The 22230-nt window shown below is 43.7% G+C and overlaps 1 protein-coding gene across 2 annotated transcripts in view; it reads right to left on the bottom strand.

Annotated features, from left to right (window-relative positions):
• SPON1 (spondin 1) overlaps nucleotides 1-22230 on the bottom strand; it is a 1167370-nt gene that overhangs the window by 99005 nt on the left and 1046135 nt on the right. For both annotated transcript variants that reach the window (XM_069223539.1, XM_069223538.1), the window contains exon 12: nucleotides 6638-6808. In XM_069223539.1, the coding sequence (XP_069079640.1) occupies nucleotides 6638-6808 (171 nt within the window). The remainder of the gene's footprint in view (nucleotides 1-6637; nucleotides 6809-22230) is intronic.

Raw genomic sequence — 22230 nt, 5'->3', positions numbered from 1 at the left:
TGACTTCATGTCATAGATCTGGAGAGCTGCAGCTGTAGGTCTAGTGGTGTATGAGAAGTGCTCCCTTAAAAGAGCTCCAACCAGTTGGCTAAACTTCAGGGACGTGGAATTAATATGGGTTTTCAAGGACATTTTGTCTGATAGTTTAATCCAAAGGTATTAACTTGTTCTAGGTTCGAACCACCGAGAGAGGGGTTCCCCCTTTAAGATCTATAGGGATTGATCACCATAAACTTGGTTTTAGATCGGTTTATTTCTAGCCCTCTCAGGGAGCAAAAATCTTCAAATCAATCCAATAGCAGTTGGAGTCCCCTCGGAGTTTTGGACACTATCAAGGTATCAGCAAACAAGTGTGTCATGATTTCATCCATACCTAGGGCTGGTGCATCTGAGGGCTGGGAGGTGAGGTGCTGAATAACCTGATTCAGATATAAAGAAAAAAGGGATGGAACCAGTACACATCCCTACCATACACCCTTAACTACCCTTAGTGGATCTGTGAGCTCGCCTTGCTTCCCCCAACATATTCCTGCAAAGCTGGCATCATGGAGATGAACGATTATGGTCAAAATCGCAGGGGGCATTCCCATGTCACTAAGCACCTCTCAGATTTTGCCTCTAGGCACCAAGTCAAATGCAGATTTCAGGTCTATGAAAGCTACATAGAGACTCCCCCTCCCTATCACTACAACTTTCCAGTACAGAAGCAGAAAGCGAAACACCTGATTGATAGTGCTCGTTTTGGTTCTGAAACCAGCCTGGACAAGATGTTATTATCAGTAATCCAGTTGTGGATTTTAGATAATAGAGTGTGACAGAATACCTTTTGTATTGTATCTATAAGGCTTATGGGCTTATAGTTACCGGTGAGGACCTATCACCTTTCTTGTAGATAGGTATGACCTTGGCGCCCCTCCACAACTTGGGAATCGGTGCTCCCCTAGCAATTGCAATGGATAGTAATAAAATGTACTCAGCCCACTTATCTTTGTTGTGTAGGAAAAGATCATCAGGAATGCCATCAGGGCCAGTGGCTTTAAAATGCACTATGTTGTTAATGTCATAACGTATATCACCCAGATTGAACAGACCATAGCAGTGGCTAGAGCCCAACTGTATAGGGAGTGAAGCTGCGGGGCTGGTCATAGATTTACTCTCCCTATTATAGAGATAAATAAAATGTTGGTACCAGTCTAGATAAGATTGCCAGAGGGGGCGGCTCCCCTAGACTTGCCATTGCTTACCAAAAACCAGAAAGATTTGGAGTCCTTGCATTCACAGGCATCTTCAATACACCTCCATCTCTTCTCACCCCAATCCCACCTGCCCTTGCTCTGCATCAGCTTGTACTTTTTCCGCAGGGTCCTAACTTGGGAAACATCTTTCTGCTTGATTTCACTGATAAGTTTGCTCTGGCTAGCGGACAATCTAGATTGAACCACTGTGCTCCATCACAAGGCGGTGACCTATGGGAGAACTGGGGAGTTGACAGGGTAAATAACTGTTCCAGTCTTTTAAAAATCCCAGTGTGAAAATCTAGAAGGGAAGAACAATTCCCTGCTTCCTCGTCTAACTTAGTTATCAATGCCATACAGTATATCAGATCTTGGTTAATGCTGTTGAGGATATCGTCATGGCAACCTTACACCATCTTATACAACGTCTAATGTTCGAAGACTGTACCTCCCTAGTTACTTGGCCGGGTGTGGGCACAATTTGTGCCCTTTCCCATGTAGGCTGAGACAGAGAGGGTTATGATTATGTTAGATTCCGGACTACCATATCGTCCACTAAGTACCAATGTCTAAGATCAATCAGAAAATAATCCATACAGCTCTTCCCCTGTGGACCATTAAACGTATAGGCAACATGCCTATCAGATTTTTTCCTTACATTGACTGCCCTAAGACCTAGGCCAAGAGTCAAAGCCTTCAGCTGCAAAGGGGCCTGGAGTCACTTCTTCACTGGGAGGAGCTCAAGCCTAGGTATATGCTAGATATTGTCTTCTTCCAGATAATCACCCATGTCACTCAAACCAAGGGTTTCGAACATGGCATTGAATTCCCCCGCTACGCTAAGGGCATGGTTGGAGGGTCTCTCACACAACAAGTTCTCGAGAGACTGCAAGGTGGAATAATTGGGCCCCCTTGTCCCCTTGGCAGAGATGTTGAATATGTCAATGACAGTTGTCCCAGGCCCCTTAAGGCTGATGCCTAGGATATCAGGGCTGTCCATAGGCAAGCATTTCACTAAACATTGTAGTGCAATTTTTACCCAGATTAAAAGACACCCCGATGGACAGCCCACTTTACTAGGAATAGCGGGAAGATGATAAGTTGCATAGCCCGATTTATGCCTAAACCGCTTGGGGTCAATCTAACTTGGAACAGACAGAGCCATCTTCAAGAGCACCTCGTGGGGTTAGCACATGAAAGGAGGGGTTAAATAAAATTTAAACAAAATAGTGGACCCTTCCGTGGGATTGGTTCTTTGGTCATGGGCCACTAAATCTTTGACTATCTGCCCATTTGCTAAAAGAAGTTTGATGCAATCAAGAGGGGAACTCGGGAAACTCTACCGTCTGGCCCTCAGCATGTAATTTCTGATTATAGAAAGACATCCTCTGCTGTGACGGATCAAGTGAGTAACCTTTTTTATCAATAAAACTTCCCCTTCCACCCCTGCGAGTTGAGTTTGGGTACATTTATCATAACGATTTTAGGAGGAGAAGGAGTGGTAATTCTAGTATCATTGGTTTTACAAGGGTAACGGCCATTCCATGGCACAGAAGGTAAAGTACTATGGCCATTGCTCCGCAAGTAGCTGGAGGCGGTTCCAGCTAGCATACCAGTGGATGCATGCCAACCCTTGGGGCAAGCTCCAGCGGAGATCCTGGGAATTGTGTTCTCATGTAGCAAACCTGGGTAACCCACAGGATGTCTTACGGGGGGATGAAGAAGAATCAATAGATGTAGGAGCTAGAGCATTAGTCATAACAGGGTTAGCGGTGCCCTCCCAGCATTTTCTCACCCTCTCTTTCATAAGGCTCCCCACAGTAGCAACAAGATCACCAATCATAGACTTTAGGGCTGCTATTTCTGACTTGGATGCAGCCCAATAGATCGTCAGTTAAAGGAGAGGGATGTGCCGGGTGATTAGATGAGCAGCCTACCCCAACTTGTGCAGGGGCAACTGCAGGATACTGAGATGTGGATATAGCTATAGGACTTGTAAGTGGTGAAAAGTGATTGGTACAAGGGATGGGAGAGGCAGGGGGCCCTGGTGCCAAGCGGTGTGGGGGGGTTGGGGCTGGGAGATGAGTCTGTGGGATTTTGAGATAATGCATTAATTTTACTCCGCATACAATCCCTAGCTTTGCTGAACATATTGGATATGTTTCCTGTTTGTTAGGCACCACTTAAGGTACTAGACACTGTGTGGGACCCTTAGGTTGAGCTATAACAGACGATGGGACTAGTATTTCTTCACAGTCCACCAGGAGATTATCAATACGATCAAGCACATTGTTCCCACCCGGCTTTTTAGTATGTTTCCTATACTTCACCCCCCACCCGCAGGCCTCCTTGAGTTGCCTTTTTGTACGCATTCCTTCAGAAGGATGCAGGTCGGTTCAATGGGGCCAAGAAAAGACCAAGGGAAGGGAGAGTTAAAAGCGCAATTCAACAATGTCGTGAAACTAAACTCAAGGGGGGGCGGACCAGCCCAACCTCGGCCGGCGGCGGATGGGTACAGACAGGCCCGCTGTTGGCCTGCTCTTCGCCCAGGCGTGACCCGTGCACGTCTTGTGCTGGGGGTGAGCGTGCTGGATTTTATGCACCTCCTGGCGCTTGGGCAAATGTCAGCGGCACGTCCCAGACCACAAGGATTGCTTGGGGAGCCAGTTCACAGGCCCCCGGTCCCATTCAGAGTGTCCCGCGCTGAGGGTGAGCGTGCTGGATTTTATGTGTCTCCTGGCACTTGGGACAATGTCAGCGGTACGTCCCAGGCTACAAGGAATGCTGGGGGAGTGAGTTCAAAGGCCCCCGTTCCCCTTCAATATGTCAAACATATGATGACAGAACTATTATATTCAGATGTTTTAGAAAATAAAAATGCTGCTTTTTAGCTTTGTATTTTCATTTTTTATTGTGGTTCAGTTTGTGAGACAATCCTGTATTCAGTATGCAAAGAAAGTGAAAACTAATTTGCATGGTATTGTAAATGAATAATGGAACTTGGCACTGGGATTAAAACAGTGCATTCGCGTTCACTGTCCAATAATTAACAATTTAATCAGCTTATGCTATGTAACTGTGTCACACCTGGATTATTTTAAGACACATGACATGTTTGCAATCACATTGATCCATTAACAACAACTTCTTCCTCTCACTAAATTCTAACTGGAGATATTCAAAATTAAATAGGACTTAAAATAAATATGCCAAGTCGAGTTTTATTTGTTGTGAAGTGGTCCGTTTGCAACATTTACAACAGAACTACAATTGTTACACCATTGTATAACATACAGCTGTGACATAGAAACAGTGACATAGTAACTCATAGAAAGGCGAGAGCCACTACGAAGAGATGCTGCTGGGTTTTAATTCAGCTTCGAATTTTAGGAAAGGTGGTGGGAGAAAGGGAGCCAAAGACATGTCAAGGTAACGAATACTCCAACCATGGAGAAGATTCCCGGTTTCCAGTACAAGGATGTGGACTTGTTGATGCTAAATACATCAATAAGAAATGGCTGTTTTTGTGGCGTATGGCCTGCAGCCAAACTGCTGTGCTACTGCTTCACTATACAATAACCTCTATTTACTTACCAGTTTGTCAATCTCATTCCCCTCTCGAAGGCAGCACGGCTACACTCCATGAGTTAAAAAAGGATTTAGCAGAGCAACATCTATCAAAGTTATTGACCCAAAATAGAAGACCAGACAACATGAACACAACAAAACCAAAACAAGAAATTATTTCAGATGAGCTTCTTTTTAACATTAAAATGGCTCTGAAAAAGTCTAGTGTGCACTCTCCCAGAATGAGATCCCTTTATTAAATATCATGTTTTTGACATTTTGACAGGATCTACATACTACCCTGTGGCTACTTCCTGATTCTGTTAGGATAGGATAGGAACAGTTGGTGAAATGGTGATAGAAAATCAAATATGTGCAAGTAAACATTTTAAAAAGAAGCGAGAGGATTATCAACAGACCAGCTGGCTAACTAGTGTATATTTTCAGCAATGCGTTTGTCTCTTTAAATGGACTGTCAAACAACATTTGGAAAGCACAAAACAGCAGACTGTGCGGCTTGGAAAAAAGCCTGAACATTTGGAGGTTGTGAGGTTCATTTGTTCAGGCTACTGATATATTCTAGCAGGAGAAGGAAAGAACAGTGGTTAAAATTGTGTGTGCCAGGATTCAATAAGGCTCTCCTACATTTGGACTGGATGAGTTTAGATGAACAATGAATCATATTCATATGGTTAAAACAGGTCCAGGCAGGAATCCAGAGACTTAAGTCACAAAGAATTTAAGGTGTCCTGGATAGAGATCATATATCATACTGGAAGATATTTCTCATATTTAAGTACTTTGTGGTCTTTCAAGCATCAAGGCCTTTTTTGCAGGTGAGGACATGTTACTGTAGCAATGGTAGCATATCTCAAAAGAATTATTTTAGGCAATATCTGCCTTTAGTATGATTATTGGTTCCGGGCCTCTTGTCATACAGGGGGAAGGGCAAGCCCATAGAAACCCATCCAAAGAAGGTCACATAGTAGAGGAGTCCTTACTGGGGATTAAGGAGAGGGACCTCAATTCTCTGTAGACATTCCTCACACTCCAAACCACACCAGTCCCCTTCTTTCACTGGCCCTCCTCTCCCCTGCATCCAAATCCATCTCCTTCCTTCAACAAATGTGCACTGGCACAATGAGTCAAACTAAGGTTTGTGGTTCAATAACCCATAATGAAGTAAGCATAGGCAAAGCAAACACATCCTATCTTCTGCATGCTACCTATAAGTCTTTTATATGTGAGTCAGATGTGGAAAGAAAGTTAGAGCCTGGAAGGTTGTAAGGCGCATTACTTTAAATTCAGTCTACCTGATGCAGACATGAACCAGATCACCATGGGCTTCTGGTACTCATCAGCTTCCTGCTCACCAGAATGTCACTGGAATGATGGGATATTGCCCAGGTCTTAGAATCAACATAGGCTGACAAGGTGACTGCAACAAAGTTCCCCTAGACACTTGATTAGAGGCCTGTTCAGTGGGGTCAGATGCATTTAGGGCACCACAAGAACTGTTGTGTAAAGAGATGCATCAATAACTGTCACCAACAGCCAAAAACTTTACTTAAGAACCACAAAACACAGAAGGCAGAACAGCACAAGTCTTAATGCAGGCAGCTCCTACTACGAATACTCTACAAAATTGGATGTCCCATACTCAACTAAATATATTACAATTTACTGTTAACTTATTCTGCATTGGTTTTATGATTATTCTTTATATATAAAGAATATCATACAATCATTCAGACTTTGCATGGAGCACATTTAAAGCAAATAACGTAAAAATGTAAGCATTCATTCTTCCTTAGAATATTAAAGTGGATACTTACAACACTCTTCATTTACAATGCAAGATTCTGTTTCTTCAGTGGGCACTTTACATACAGAACCATCATCAGGGAACTGCTTCACATATCTTTCTCTCGACCTCGTCCCACTTCCACAAGAAGCACTACAGGGTGACCAGGTTATCCACTCTGACATCATACACGTAGACCCATCTATGATAAAAGAAATATCCCAAATGTTTTTGTACGGGGCAACAATTGACATATGAAAGCTGCAATTGATAAAACAGAGAAAGCAATATGCTGCGAAAAAAAAATTGATTGTAAATATAGGCTATAAAATCTAACACAACTTAACATAATACAAATGCTATTAAAACTGCACTACAAATATTAATTACTGTATTAGTGAGTGCATAATTACATGAAATGTCAATGTGGTAGTTTAAAGATTTTTTACTCAATCAGATTAATGGTAAGAATTTCACATTTGAGCATCTTCTTATTTTGAAATGTAAAGAATATGTCTAATATATAAAGAACTGTGCCGTATAATATGGAACTATTACTACGGAATATAAAATACACATATCGAACCTGAGTTAAAAGGATACGCTATCAGTAAATCTATCAGTATATATCAGTACATTGAATTTAGTGTTACACCCTGCCTGCAATTTCCTGAGACCGAACTGGTGGTGACTCTTCTCCCGGGAACAGATTTTTGGCAGAAGTCCATTACAGCCCTACTCTTATTAAGTCCCTACTTATTGATCAATGTGGATTTTCCTCCATTTCTCCCTCATCATTGCGATAATCGTTAAATTTAATGCGACTGGGAATTTGAAGGAAGTAGAAAAAGTAAGCTACCTTATTGGCAAAGTATGAAGACATTATGGCCCTCATTACGAGTCTGGCGGTCTACGGACTGCCAGACTCGCGGTGATGGTCCTACCACCGATGGGCTAGCAGTGAAGACCGCCATATCACAAGTGTGGCAGTTTGGCCTGTGCCAAACCAACACCTTCCCGTTCCTACTTCCAGGGTGGTCAGACCACCGGGCCGGAGATAAGCATCTCCAACCCGACGGTCCACCAAAGACCAGTGGCGGTATTACAAGTCCCCTTTCGACCAGGGTTTTTGCAGCGGTAGCATCGCCATGAAATCCCTGGTGGAAAGGCTACCAGTGACAGGAATGTGCATTCCTGTCACCTGTGGATGACTCCACCACCTCCCATCTATCCAGGAGCCCCCCACCCCATTCCCTTACAACATTCCCACCCCCCTGAACCTCCAGTAACACTCCACCCCCACTCCCAGTAGTAACCCCAACCCCCCACATACACAAACCAGACCCTCACCCCCTGCATACATGCATGCACTCACACACACCCACACACACCCACAGACACACACACCCTGACACTCACTCACACTCATAACACCCTTACACTCACGCGCACACATTCAACATCCCCAAATCCATACACGCACAACACTCCCACTTACAGACGCACTAACTACATTCACCCCCATTGACATGAATACACACTCCATCCCCCACCCCCTCCTTTCCTCAACATACATACACACACAACCACCACCCCTTTCTACATGCATGCACACACGCACCACGACCCAGCATTCACATTCACCCACACACACATCACCATAACCACATTTCCACACAGACATGCACACACTCACAAACACTTCCCCTCCCTGCCATTCATGACACGCATACACACACTCACATACTCACACACTCACACACATCCATTCACACACCCCGCCCCCCCTCCCCTTGTGGAGGACACATACCTCATTCGATGAGGTGCTCCTCGATGAGGGGACGGGACCCTCTGCTCCCACCACCACCAGCTCCCCGCCATCATGACACTGCCAGGCCATATTACAGGTCATAATAGAGCTGGCGGAGTCCTTCTAGTGGGGTGGGGCCGGCGGTGGAACCGCCTCTTCACCGCTGACCGCCAGTACAACTGCTGGCAACTTTCCACCTAAAGAATGGAAGAAAGCTGCCAGAAGTCGTAGTATCGCAGTCTGCAGACTGCCATACTGGCGGTCTAGTGGCGGCTTTGGCAGTCTTTGGCGGTCTTGGAAAAGGACCGCCAAAGTCATAATGAGGACCTACATAGTGGTAACTGGATTTGCCCTAAATCTCCTTTGCACCTGACAATGTGTTTGTCTCTCCCAACCAAATATTTCTAGAGAGTTTATCTTTGTAGTTATTAGGGGGCATGCTTATCAATCTGTCACACACTGCAACGCAGTAAGCCACCTTGGATTGCCTCTCTTCTGCAGAATAATGCAGGCAGCAATTTGCAATGCTTTGTGCTACTCTAGATTTATCAAGCCACAGCCATGCAGGGCCGTGGCTTGATAAATCTCATTTAGGTTGTGCGTCTCCCTTGTACTACACTGCGTGGCAGAAGGATGGCACAAAACGTTGATAAATCTGGCCCCAGGTTTACAGACTTTTAGTGATTTACCTCTACTTGTTGATGGGTACAAGTACTAAAATGATTTGGTCCTGGGAAACTCTACTACTGTTAGAATCACAGAACAGCTTCACCAAGACATGGTTCTCCCATTCAGGATGAGTACAAAAAACATACTCATTTGGAATTTGCCCCTAAGTACCTCTCACTTTTAGAACATTCTACATACTTGGCAATTTTCGGACTCATTGAGATATTTCTGTTGGTCATAATCAGGTGGATACCATCTTGGATATGTACATTTTGTATCTATGATAAGACATTTATCTTTCTCAAGTAGCTCTTTAAGGAAAGATGACTTGTAAATATTAACCAAGGCATTGCTAGTTACCTCTGTGCCTCTGAATTCCCTGAGTCCCATAATCCACACTCCTGCAAATCATATTTGATGGGTTGTTTCATCTGAAGTGCTCTTGATGCACACAAATCATGGTAATGAGTTTTAGGAGTGTAGTCTTTTCTTTATGACTGATCATTTGTGATGCACAAAGATGCTGAATGTTTGAGTGTGCAAATTGATTTAGAGTGCACACTCATCAACAAAGTATGATTGAGCTGTGATTTGGTTTTGACATTTTGGTTAAGACATATTGGCCCTCATTCTGACCTTGGCCGCGGCGGTAATTCTGACTTTCCCGCTGGGCTGGCGGGCGGTCGCCTTCAGACCGCCCGCCAGCCCAGCGGGAAAGAGGCTTCCACGATGAAGCCGGCTCGGAATCGAGCCGGCGGAGTGGAAGCTGTGCGACGGGTGCAGTTGCACCCGTCGCGTATTTCACTGTCTGCGCAGCAGACAGTGAAATACATGTAGGGGCCCTCTTACGGGGGCCCCTGCAATGCCCATGCCAGTGGCATGGGCACTGCAGGGGCCCCCAGGGGCCCCGCGACCCCCCCTAACGCCATCCGGATCCCGGCGGTCCAACCGCCGGGATCTGGATGGCGGTAGGGGGGGTCGGAATCCCCGCGGCGGTGCAGCAAGCTGCGCCGCCGCGGAGGATTCAATGGGACCCCGCCAGTGGTGCCGGTCCGACCGCGGCTTTACCGCCGCGGTCGGAATCCCCATTGGAGCACCGCCGGCCTGTCGGCGGTGCTCCCGCGGTCCTCCGCCCTGGCGGTCAAAGACCGCCAGGGTCAGAATGACCACCATTGTTTTAAATATACAATTGTTTAAATGTACCACCGTTTCCAGGTACTCTTACAGAATGTTAGTCTTATTTGGTTAGTCTGACAGAATTATATTATCGGTTGCTTTGGTTTGCAGGAATTGCTTTCTTAGACCTGAGGTTCATTCATTGGTCTTCCACTTGAAGAGTTCTCCTTTATTTACACTGTTTCAGTCTCACCTTAGTCTCACTTTCTCACGTAACTCATGAATCTTTCTGTATTTTTCAGAGGTATGGATAGCTAGGAAGGTAGTCAGGAGAACATTATTCTTGCCTTTAACTCTGAAACTTGCTTACCGTTTTTTGTAGCGGCACCATGAAGGGAAAGAATAGCAAATATAAACTGTTGCTAAATTCACCTTATTTGAATTGTAAGTGGGGCTGATTAGCTACTAGCTGATCATAGTGTTTGTGACTACGCTGAAATACCCTTGTATTCTCACCATGCCCTTGTATTCATGTGTTGAAAGGAATGCTGCTCATTTGTTGGGGTGTTCATTGGTCCTTGAGTCTTGAGAGATACTGCAATACCCCCCTGCTTTTCATTGCATTAATCTCACTTGCCATAGATGTCATAATTGTTAATTATGATAGTTCCATCATACTTTATAGGACTAATTTAAGATCCAACCCAAGTTTCTTACGCAATACGTACCATATGCATTTCATATGCTAGCTGTATTGCAAATCTGCTACTCTCACATGCATTCAAATATCTACATTTGAACATCAAAAGCTGGATAAAACAACACAAAGAAGAATGTTTCCTCACCTCTCATTCTCTTTCATTAACAGTTAGCAAAGCAGACACCAACATTATCTCATTAAAAATCATATATTCCCAACTCCCACCCACAAAGACTCAACCAAAACAACACTTTGATTCAGGCATCCAACAATGCATTCACCTTAACAAGTTTTACATGTAGCTCACCTACAGAAGAACACTCTAACCCAGTAAGGGCCATATTTATGAAGGTAGTGCATCACGCTTGCACCACACAACATGGTGCATGCCTGACGCAAGCCCAAAATGCAATTTATGAAGCCACGCAGGGCTTCATAAATATGGAGTAAAGCAATACAGCATAAATCTTTGTGTTTGTTACTCTGCCCCAGGGAGGCATTCCAAGGATGTAGCATGGGTGTTCCAAAACAATATCCATGGATTTTGATGCATTTCCAGGTTTACCAATCGTGGGAGTCCTGGGAATGCACCAAAATGCTACACATTCCAAGATGAGGTGTAACAAGGAGAAATAATTTTATTTCTCCTTGTTACTTCCTCTTCTGCAGCAAAAATAGAAAGAGGAATATGCCTCAGGAGGTTATTTTTGTACAGGAAGGATCCCCTTCCTGCACAAAAACAATCCTCTTTACAGAGCGGGCACCCTTGACCCATGGTGCAAGGGTGTCTGCGTTGGGACAAGGCAGTCAAAATGGAACCAGAGCAGGGGCAAAGGCAGGAATGCACTCTATTCTTTTAAATACAGCACATTCCTCTCCTATCCAGGGAAGTATCTCCTACTTTCTTTGTGCTCCACAGTTGGGGCTCAACTTGTGGGCTCCTAAATGATATCCCTATTCTAGTTAGCTCATTCCTGCATTCTAACAACATGCATGGCTTACTGTCTAACTTGAGCAAGAAGCACAGTGTGAAGGTGACAACTTCAATAGTGACCAATAGGAATCAGTCTTTGAGGAAAGTAAAGTTATTGATCTCCAGACTTTGTCCAACAGGGATAATGGAGGAGCATCCTGCATTATGCCCTGTCTTACAGTCTCCTCTAGGTATTTATTTAAAACATAGATTGAAGGTTATTCATTTCCACTAATGCCTACTAATAGAAATTAGGGTGGAGCAGTGCAGTAGACCAACTCAAGCCACAAATTTAGTTGAAAGGTATCTGATGCTCTATATGTGTCCTGGTAGGAATGATGTAGATGTTTTCTGTTACGGAAAAAGATTGTGTTAGGCTTCCTCTACTCCTGTTTCCACTGCATATCGTTTTAGCTTCAGTTGCTGCCACAAATTGAAGCTGCTCTCTATATCTACATGGGTTTCTGGATGTATTGAATATCATTTTCAAGAATATAGTAATACATACATACATATATTGGACAATAATTTGCCAAACTTGCTTTATATAGTGTTTCAAATCATACCTAAAAAGGAGCTGAAAATTATGGTACTCAGTTTACCACCTCTGCAATAATGTCTGTCTTTTGAAACATTTGGCTGCTTACATACGGTCTCCAAATAGAGAGGTTGCAAGTGTTTATCTCTGCATAGGACAGGAGAGAAAACGCTGAGTCTGCAAGATTTCCTGTGAATAACCACATAAATTAAATTTCTGTGATTTCCATTGTGTGCCACCCAACTGGTATATTGGTGTCTCTCTGAGCTTTCTGTTATGGCATCCAAATATATTTATTTCTGAAATGATAAGATTGTGATTTAAATATTACTGGGCCTGTGGGACTGGTAGTGGTCTTAAGAGTGTCTCAATCACTTCTGTTATGATTACTGTGTAGGTCTTCCATTTTCTCTCCACATCTCAATCATCTTCATGTCTTGCATCTCATAACTTTCCTTTTTTGCAGTCTCTTTTCACTCTCTTCTTCATGCACTTACTCACATCGCCTTCACTTAACCACCCCCAAAACACACAATGCACCCACTTACATGTAAACACTATAGCCTTTGTGGTGGCGGTTGGACCGCCGCCAGTGTGGCGGTCCACAGCCACATTATGATCGTGGCATTACAGCCACTGTCGGACTACCAGCACCGCCACTTTTTGGCCACCCAAATGGCCTGAGGGTACTGGTGGTCCTAATCCATCAAGGCAGCGCTGAAAGCAGTGCTGCCCCAGGAATTACAACCCCCTTTCAGCTGGCATTTACATGGCGGTTGCCCCACCATGTAAATGCTGGCGGAGATGGGGTGCAGGAGGCCCACATGGCCAGCCCCGTCTCAATTTTCACTATCTGCTTTGTAGACAGTGAAAAGCGCAATGGGTGCTAGTGCACCCTACCCACTGCAACATTCCTGCCGGCTCATTAACAAGCTGGCATCATTGTTGTGGGCTGTTTCATGCTGGGCCAGTGGGCGAAAACTTTGCTTCCCGTGCATAAATAAATGATTTGGTATTACACCCCACCACTTTCGAATTCCACTTCTGTTTTGAATTCTGCTACTTTCTTATTAAATTTGCGCCCTTCTTTTTATAACGTATGACATGAAGCAGTTTGATGCTCCATGTTCCATGCTCAATGCTTCATGCTCAATGCTTCTTTCATGAATTATGCCACTAATTATCTTGAAACCAAAGGTTCTTTCTCTGTGTTTATTTAGTAGTGGATGGTTTTATGTTCTTCCTCTTACCCACATTTGGTTTTCAAATTCTCTCTAGTATCACAGTCATTTGAACCTATAAGGCTTGTATTCTTATTATGCTGTGGCTTCCACTGACCTTGGGATCAGACTTTTTAGGTGTATTTCTTTGTAAACCCTCAAAATGGACCACCAATCTGAGTGCTCATTTCAACAATGATAGAGTATTTATATTGAGGAATCTTCTGTTTGGAATTCAAATTAAGTTAATTGGAATTAAAAGCTGTGTGACAGAATAATGGCATGGCATGGCTTCTACTATCCTCAACACAAGACAGAGAGAAAAAGGTTTGATTTTGATAACTTGATGTGTTGGTACTACTCAGTAAAAATATTGACTAGAGGGCAATGATTAAGGTGAAATCCTTGGAAGACTTTTCTAACCTGAAAAATCATTTTCATATATATGAATCTATAACTACTTTCCTACTCCAAACTCTATTAGTCTTCTACTTCATCTCATGAGTGGATCCACTTTTTTCGCTGCAAGTGATTTGCTCCTCCCAAAGGCAAGGTTGCTCCTTCTTCAGGGCTAGGGCCTTGCCTTAGATCTTCTGCCGAAACAATTCCTGTTGTGTCTCGTCTTCCGCTGGTGGGCTAAATTCTTCTTGCCCACCACTTTTGCCTGCTCTAAAACCACCATGAGATGCAGCCACAACCGTCTATGTTCATCATTACCTCTGTCTTAGGAAAGCAGACTTCTCCTTCTGGATTCCATATTCCTTTGTGGGTCTGGCTTGCTATCTTTCTTACAGCTTGAGTATCTGGATGGTGGTGCTGCAGAATGGGAAATCATCCTGCGACCAAACAGTACTGAAACTTTCCTGGCACAGAGCCAATGCTTGATTTATAAAGGTATCTCCTATGTATTCCTTCTGAAAAAGTACAGACAGAGCATTAACTCTTCCTTCTGATGGATTTGCAGTCACATGCCTGTTGATGTGGGAGATATCATTCCTTTGATTGGAGTGCCAAACAGTTTTCATGATAGTGTCCTTTATTTTTCTTACTTTAGGCTTAGACATAACAACTTGCCAGATATAACTCATCTTGTAATAACTGAGAAAGGATGTTTTAATGAGCAGTGAGAAGCAAACGTCTCTAGTGATTTAACAGTAGAGAACATTCCTATTGAGGTACCCCCTTTTAAGCATCGCCTTCTACATGGACTGCTGTTTCTCAAACACCACCTGCAAGAGGTCATGTATATTTTAGTTGAGGGTCATACGCCTACACTTAGCTGTCTTAAGGCTGGCCTGGATTTTATTATCCAGAGTACATCCATCCTACTAAAAGACATTTTGATGACCCCCTTTTTACTACCTCTAGGTTATTTTCTGCTTTAAGACCCATGTATTGAATGTTGCTTACTCTATGTGAAATAAGAGGAAATTAATAAAGCATACAAGCAGATAGACAGCAATTAGAGTGTAAAGAAACGAGTGAGAAGAAATTACATGAGATCCAAAGCAGCCCAGACCTAAGCCCTGATAGCATCTGGATGTGGTTAGAGGAGGTTTTCAGGTCTTGAGCTGTGGAGATATTTGAATCCATTACTAGTATTGTTTTAACTGTGCTCGTGATATATATTTCTAATAGAATAATTTTGTGCATCATTTAATGCCATTGCTAAAATAAAGGCACTTGCAATACCTTTACACTTGCTACTTCTCAGGATGATGAGGACAAAGATAACAATGAGATAAATAAAGAAATGGTGATAATGTAATATGGAGAAAACACTTCATGTGGAACGATAATGTAATATGTAAATGAACATATATATGTTCAGAAATCAATAAAGTAAGAGCTGGCACTCTTCTGCAGTGATATGTTGTAATTTATCCATCCAGGTGTCAACACTGCTGAAAAAGACCACATCATATCACTGCAGTGGAGTGCTGGTTCTTGTTTTATTAATTTCTGGACTTACATATATGTCAGGCTGCACAGCCACCCAAGGTTTCTGCAGTTGGAAGAAGAGAGAGAGAGAGATAGATGTTGATATAGATATTTATATAGAGATATACAGTATAGATACTTAATTTTTAAATATCTTCTGTTCAAATCTACATTCAATTGGTACTCTCTAAAACAATAGCTTAATAGCTAATACATTTGAAAACAAGTGATGGAATGCTAGCCAGAAGGATGACTAATTTCCACGTTGCATGTAAATTATGTGCAAATGCATAATAATATATGAGATGCAACAGTGCTGTGGAAGAATGGGGAATTCAATCACTGAATGGTCAGTTGTGCATTCTAGATAGCCCAGAATACATGAGTGTATTTGAGAATCATGGCTTATAGTGATTCTCATTTCTTCAGTGTATTTCAAATCACAAATAAAGTTGCCATTTTGACTCATAAGGCTAGTCACAGGAGCATGTGGGGGGGCGCCAATACAAAACATGGGATAGATCATGTGATATTTCATGCCAGACACATCAACCACATTTTGATGTTGTGGCATGGGGAGGAGGAAGAGCTCATACGGTTTCATGCTTATTTGAATAACAAGAGATTTAATGTGATGCTCTGTTCTAAGTACAAAAGGACCAACATTGATTTTCTGGATTTATGCTTGTTTGTGGATAAGGGAATCATACATAGTGATGTTTTTGTCAAGGGCACCACTTGTAACAGTGTGCTTCATGCTTCCAGTGCCCACCCGAGAACGACCATTGATGCCATCTCTTTTGGAGAAATGAAGAGGGCCAGACGAAACTGCAGTATGGTGGTTGATTTAAAGAAGTGTCTTATGACTATCAAAAATAATTTCAAGAACAGGGGATATAATGACAATTGCCTTGATAGAGATGAAACCAGGGCTCTTAAGTTGGAATGTGGCCATACACTGAGAAATTTGAATGAACTGAAGAACAGGAATAGGGAGAGCGATGAGGCTTGTTAGACTTTTCATCCTTGGCGTAGTCTCCCCTAAGTTTTTGCCTCTGTTCCCGAGGTTGTTGTTGTGTGCTCGACTCAGTTTTTTGCTGTTTTTGTTACTCTGGGCACTTTACCACTGCTATCCAGTGCTAAAGTGCAAGTGCTCCTGTATAAAATGTGTATGTAATTAGCTTTCCATGACTGCCATATTTGATTTACTGGTAAGTCCCTAGTACACTGCACTAGAGGTGCCCAGGGCCTGTAAATCAAAAGCTACTAGTGGGCCTGCAGCACTGGTTGTGCCACCCACATTAGTAGCCCTGTAAATATGGCTCATACCTGCCATTGCAGTGTCTGTGTGTGCAGTTTTAAACTGGTAATTCAACTTGGCAAGTGTACCCACTTGCCAGGACCTAACCTTCCCTTTTCTTACATGTAAGACAACCCTAAAGTATGCCCTTGGTAGCCCATGGACAGGGTGCAGTGTATGTTTAAGGTAGGACAGAAACTAATGTGTTTTATATGTCCTGACAGTGAAATACTGCCACATTCAGTTTTCACTGTTGGAAGGCCCAGCTCTCTCACAGGTTAACATGGGGGTTACCTTTAAAAATTATTAAAGCGTAGATTCCCTTTGGGAGCAGATTGACATGTGGAGTTTGGGGTCTCTGAGCTCATAATTTAAAAATACATCTTTTAGTGAAGTTGGTTTTAAGATTGTGTGTTGAAAATGCCACTTTTAGAAAGTGGGCATTTTCTTGCTTAAACCATTCTGTGACTATGCCTGTTTGTGGATTCCCTGTCTAGGTCAGTTTGACAGTTGGGCTGTTTGTACCTCTCTCTAGACAGTGACACAAAGGGAACTGAGGTGTTGTCTGCATATACTGATGAGCCACCTGTGCTAGGAGGGAGGGGAGGAGTGGTCACTTACACCTGAAAGGGCTGTGCCTGCCCTCATACAATGCAGTCTCCAACCCCCGGTGTGTGTCTGGGGCCTGGCCTGGGCAAGGCAGGATTTCACAAACAAAAGAGGCTTTCCTTTGAAGTAAGCCTACTTCAAAGGCCAAAATGGGTGTAAGAAGAGCACCCAAAACCACAGACTTTAGACAACTTCTGGACATCAAAAGGAACCTCTGCCTGAAGAAGAGCTGAAGAGCTGAGAAGAAGTGCTGCCCTGCCTGAGACTGTGCTTTGTGGAGCTATCCTGCAGTTGCCTCTTCTGCCGGTGCAAGAGGACAAAGACTGGACTTTGTGTGCCTTCCTGCTTATGAAGAAATCTCCAATGGCTTGTCCTGAGCTTGCCTCCTAATGTTGAAGTCTCAGGGCCATCAAAGACTTCTCTGCCAGCACCTGGACTCTCTGCTGAGACTCCTGCCCTGCCAAGTGGTGCCCTATCTAGTTCCTGGGGCCTTTGAAGGTGAAGCTGGCAGACCAAGACTGAAAATCCACGCACAGACTGCCGTGGAGGGAAAATATCAACACACCTTCTGAGATGCAGGTGAAAAACGATGTGCCGCCGGCTTCGCCGCAGAAATCAATGCTCCACCGGCATCGCAGCTGGAAAAACGTTGCACGTAGCTGGAAGAACGATGCGCAACACCCGCTGACGGAGGCTGTTAACGTCGCAACCCACATTGCGCGGTTTTGTTGATACCGTGCGGCAGAATTCTCGATGCAAACCTTGCTGGGCGTGGAAAAACAATGCAATGCCTGCCCTGACCCGAGTGGTCCCCGGATCGACACGTCGCTCCCCTGTGGGGAGGAAAAATGCCACACGCCGACCCGACCGGAGAAGGAGAAACGACACACGGTCATGCTGGCGGGTGAGAAATCGACACACTGCTTACCTTTTTTGACGCACACTCGCCGTGCGTGTTTTCAACACTAACAGTGTTTTACCTGTCTTCTCAAGGATTTAAGACTCTTTTTGCTTTTTAAATAATAACTTGACTTGTGTGTGTTGGATTTTTGTCGTTTTGGTCTTGTTTTGTTTAGATAAATATTTGTTATTTATCTAAACCTGCGTTGTGTCATTTTGTAGTGTTTTCATTGAGGTACTGTGTGTGTTATTACAAATACTTTACATCTAGCACTCTGAAGTTAAGCCTGCCTGCTCGTGCCAAGCTACCAAGGGAATGAGCAGGGGTTAGCTGAGGGTGATTCTCCTTTACCCTGACTAGAGTGAGGGTCCTTGCTTGGACATGGGGTAACCTGACTGCCAACTAAAGACCCCATTTCTAACAAGGCTCTCCTTATATCTCGGTATAGTATACACAGTAATCATGTTTATAATGTCTTGAGAAAGAACTTGGACATTTTGTGGTCCCTGACATTACTGGTGGGGGTGATACAAGAAAAGTTATATATTGTAGGTGCATGACTTTGAGAAATTCATGGTGTCCTAGTTACGTGTGTAGCAAGGATAAGGAAAACAACTCTTCATGGATGCCAGGTAAACCTAATGGGAATTGTACTTGTGGTCTTTGTAGTGTGTGTGAGTTTCGGAGGAATAAAACAATCACATTTTGTTACACAGAAATGGAACATAAAATGACCAGCTTTCTTAATTGTAACACCATGTACACTGTTTATGTCTTAGGATGTGCTTCTGGCAAAATATATGTTGGCAGCAGCATCCGCTCCCTCGAGATTAGGATACAAGAGCATATAAGGGCAATTTAACAGAGGGATGTACATTATCCAGTAATGGTACATATACATCAGGCCCATCCAGAAGATATGAAAACTTGGTTTCATGCAATACAGCATGTAAGGGCCAACAAGAGAGGTGGGACTAGGCAGAGGCAATGTGGATTTGCCGTTTGAAGGCTGTTTTTATGGGTCTGACTATAAACAATGAGTTTTATTATTTTTTGTGTGAGAGTATCAATTAGTATATAGTGTTCCTGAGAGTGGCATACAAGAGATGTTGGTGAAGGGTTGTTCACAATAAGTAATAGTTGAACTTTATGGCTGACTGGAGCAACATTATTTAACATTGACTCTTCTGTTTTTGAGTAGGCAAATATGGCGCTCATAGAAGTTGTTGTCTTGTATGGATTTAAAACTTTGAGGCATAAGAGATCAGGTGATGGGTATACAAAATGGAGGGCAGTTTAAAAAGGAGGTATGGCCAGCATATGTATCCAATACTCATTGACCTGAAATATTAAATATGTGTGCATGAAGGGCTTAAGATGTTTTTAGAACTTAAGCTTACATGTAATGCTGTTGATAAATGTGCCAGTGTGGTAGTAGGGCCAGTTCATATAATTAGATTAATTCATTTTGAAATATCCATGCAGTGTTTGTAAGACTATTCAATATGTGCATATGGGATGAACATGTGATAATTGTTAGTTTTGTGAGTGTATATTGATGTACATGGCATTTGAACATGAGCACATATAGGGGGTCATTCTGACCCTGGCGGTCATCGACCGCCAGGGTCGACGACCATGGAAGCAACGCCAACAGGCTGGCGGTGCTTCCTTATGTATTCCGACCGCGGCTGTGAAGCCGCGGTCGCCCAGCCGGGTCCGGCGGTTTCCCGCCGGATTACCCCCGGCTGGGAGAATCCTCAAGCAGCGCCGCCATGGGGATTCCGACCCCCTTCCCGCCAGCCAGGATGGCGGGAACGGGTGTCGTGGGGCCCCTGGGGGCCCCTGCACTGCCCATGCCACTGCCATGGGCAGTGCAGGGGCCCCCTAACAGGGCCCCAGAAAGATTTTCACTGTCTGCATTGCAGACAGTGAAAATCGCAACGGGTGCAACTGCACCCGTCGCACCCCTGCAACTCCGCCGGCTCCATTCGGAGCCGGCTTCATTGTTGCAGGGCCTTTCCCGCTGGGCCGGCGGGCGCTCCTTTGGCGGGCGCCCGCCGGCCCAGCGGGAAAGCCAGAATGGCCTTCGCTGTCTTTTGACCGCGGAGCGGCCAAGTGGCGGTTCCCGTCAGCCAAACTCGGAATGAGGGTCATAGTGTTTGGGTTAATGTATGTCGGGCTGTGATAATTCAGTATTTATAGCTCACAATTGTCTCACATTTACCTTGGTGTTTTTCGTAAATTGGTGGTAATGCATGATTTTGTCCATATTTTAAGATAAATACGTTTTGTTGGCAATCCACCATTATTGTGAAATATAACCAATATGTGAAGACCCCTGGGTTATTTGCTCTGGGCGCAATTTGAGACACAAGTATATCGAGGATACATATTTGGGAGGTACTATCTTATTATTGTTATGATACTTATGGTTCACATCTGTCCTACATTTACATTAGTGTTTTTCGAAGACTTGTGATAATGCATAATGCATGATTTTGTCCACATTTTAGGATGCATAGCCTTTGTTGGTAATCCAACATGGACGTGGAATAAAACTAGTAGGTAAAGACCTTTTTGGTATTTCAACTGGACGCATGCCAAGATACAAGTATATTGAGGATACACATTTGGGAGGTACTATATTATCAATGGTATGGTTTTTGTCCATTCAAGTCAGTAATAATTATATGTATGAGGTTAACAAGTTTGAATGTGCAATGTGTATGGTCTTACCAAATGTAATGTAGGATGATATCATGTGCTCACAAACAGGTACCCTGTCATTAAAACGGCATTGATAATGGAGATTAAAATATTTATTGATGACCATGGGATAAAAACGTAATTAAAGAGAAGTAAAAAACTTTTTGGAGAAAAATTATGGTCATGTACACATGATTTATTGACACTAATTACTCATACAGGGCCTCATTACAACATTGGCGGGCGGCGCTTGTAACCGCCGTGCGGCCACCAATGCGGCCGCACTCCCGCGGTGCCCATTTCGACATCCCCGGTGGGCCGGCGGGCGGAAACCGAGTTTCCGCCTGCCGGCCTAGTGGGGATGTGGGCTGCAACATGGGAACCGGCTCCAAATGGAGCCGGAGGTGTTGCAGCCGTGCGACGGGTGCAGTTGCACCCGTCGCGCTTATCACTGTCTGCATAGCAGACAGTGAAAAGCCGCATGGGGCCATGGGGACTCGTAATCCCCTGGGCAGCGCTGCTAGCAGCGCTGCTCTGGCGGATTACTACCGTTGGGGCCATTGTGGCGGAAAACCGCCGGCCCCGGCGGTGCGACCGCGGCCAGGAAGCACCGCCAGCCTGTTGGCGGTGCTTCCGTCATTTTAGCCCTGGCGGTCTTGTACCCCCCAGGGTCAAAATGACCCCCACAGTCCCTGAAGGGTATATTTTTGATATAAAAGACATCTTGGTTATGTGAATATGCAGAGTGTCTGTGGGCGGTCATACAATCTAATGATGTAATGTTGCAATTGGATAATGTACTATAAATATGAAGTTTATTCAATTTATATGAGAACATGGTTTAAATTTTTCTGTCACTGTTTGCATATTAGGTCAGTAAATAGAGCATATCTTTTTGTTTTTGAAGGTGTTATTTATTAAATTTGCTGGGTTTTATAGTATCTATATATGTTTGTCTGCAGCCCTGCAGAAGTCCTTGAATAGGATGAAATGCATTGGCTATCTGTTCAAGGAATTTGGGGATCATTAACAAAGACTTTTTCATATATAAGCAAAGACTCATCCGAGGACTTTTTTCAAATATAACAATCTACAACTGAGTAATTTTGGATAAAATAAGGATTTTATTTTCCCACTG

This window comes from Pleurodeles waltl, chromosome 3_1 (assembly GCF_031143425.1).
Source record: "Pleurodeles waltl isolate 20211129_DDA chromosome 3_1, aPleWal1.hap1.20221129, whole genome shotgun sequence".
Lineage (NCBI taxonomy): Eukaryota > Metazoa > Chordata > Amphibia > Caudata > Salamandridae > Pleurodeles > Pleurodeles waltl.
This window is presented reverse-complemented; position numbering and strand designations above follow the sequence as displayed.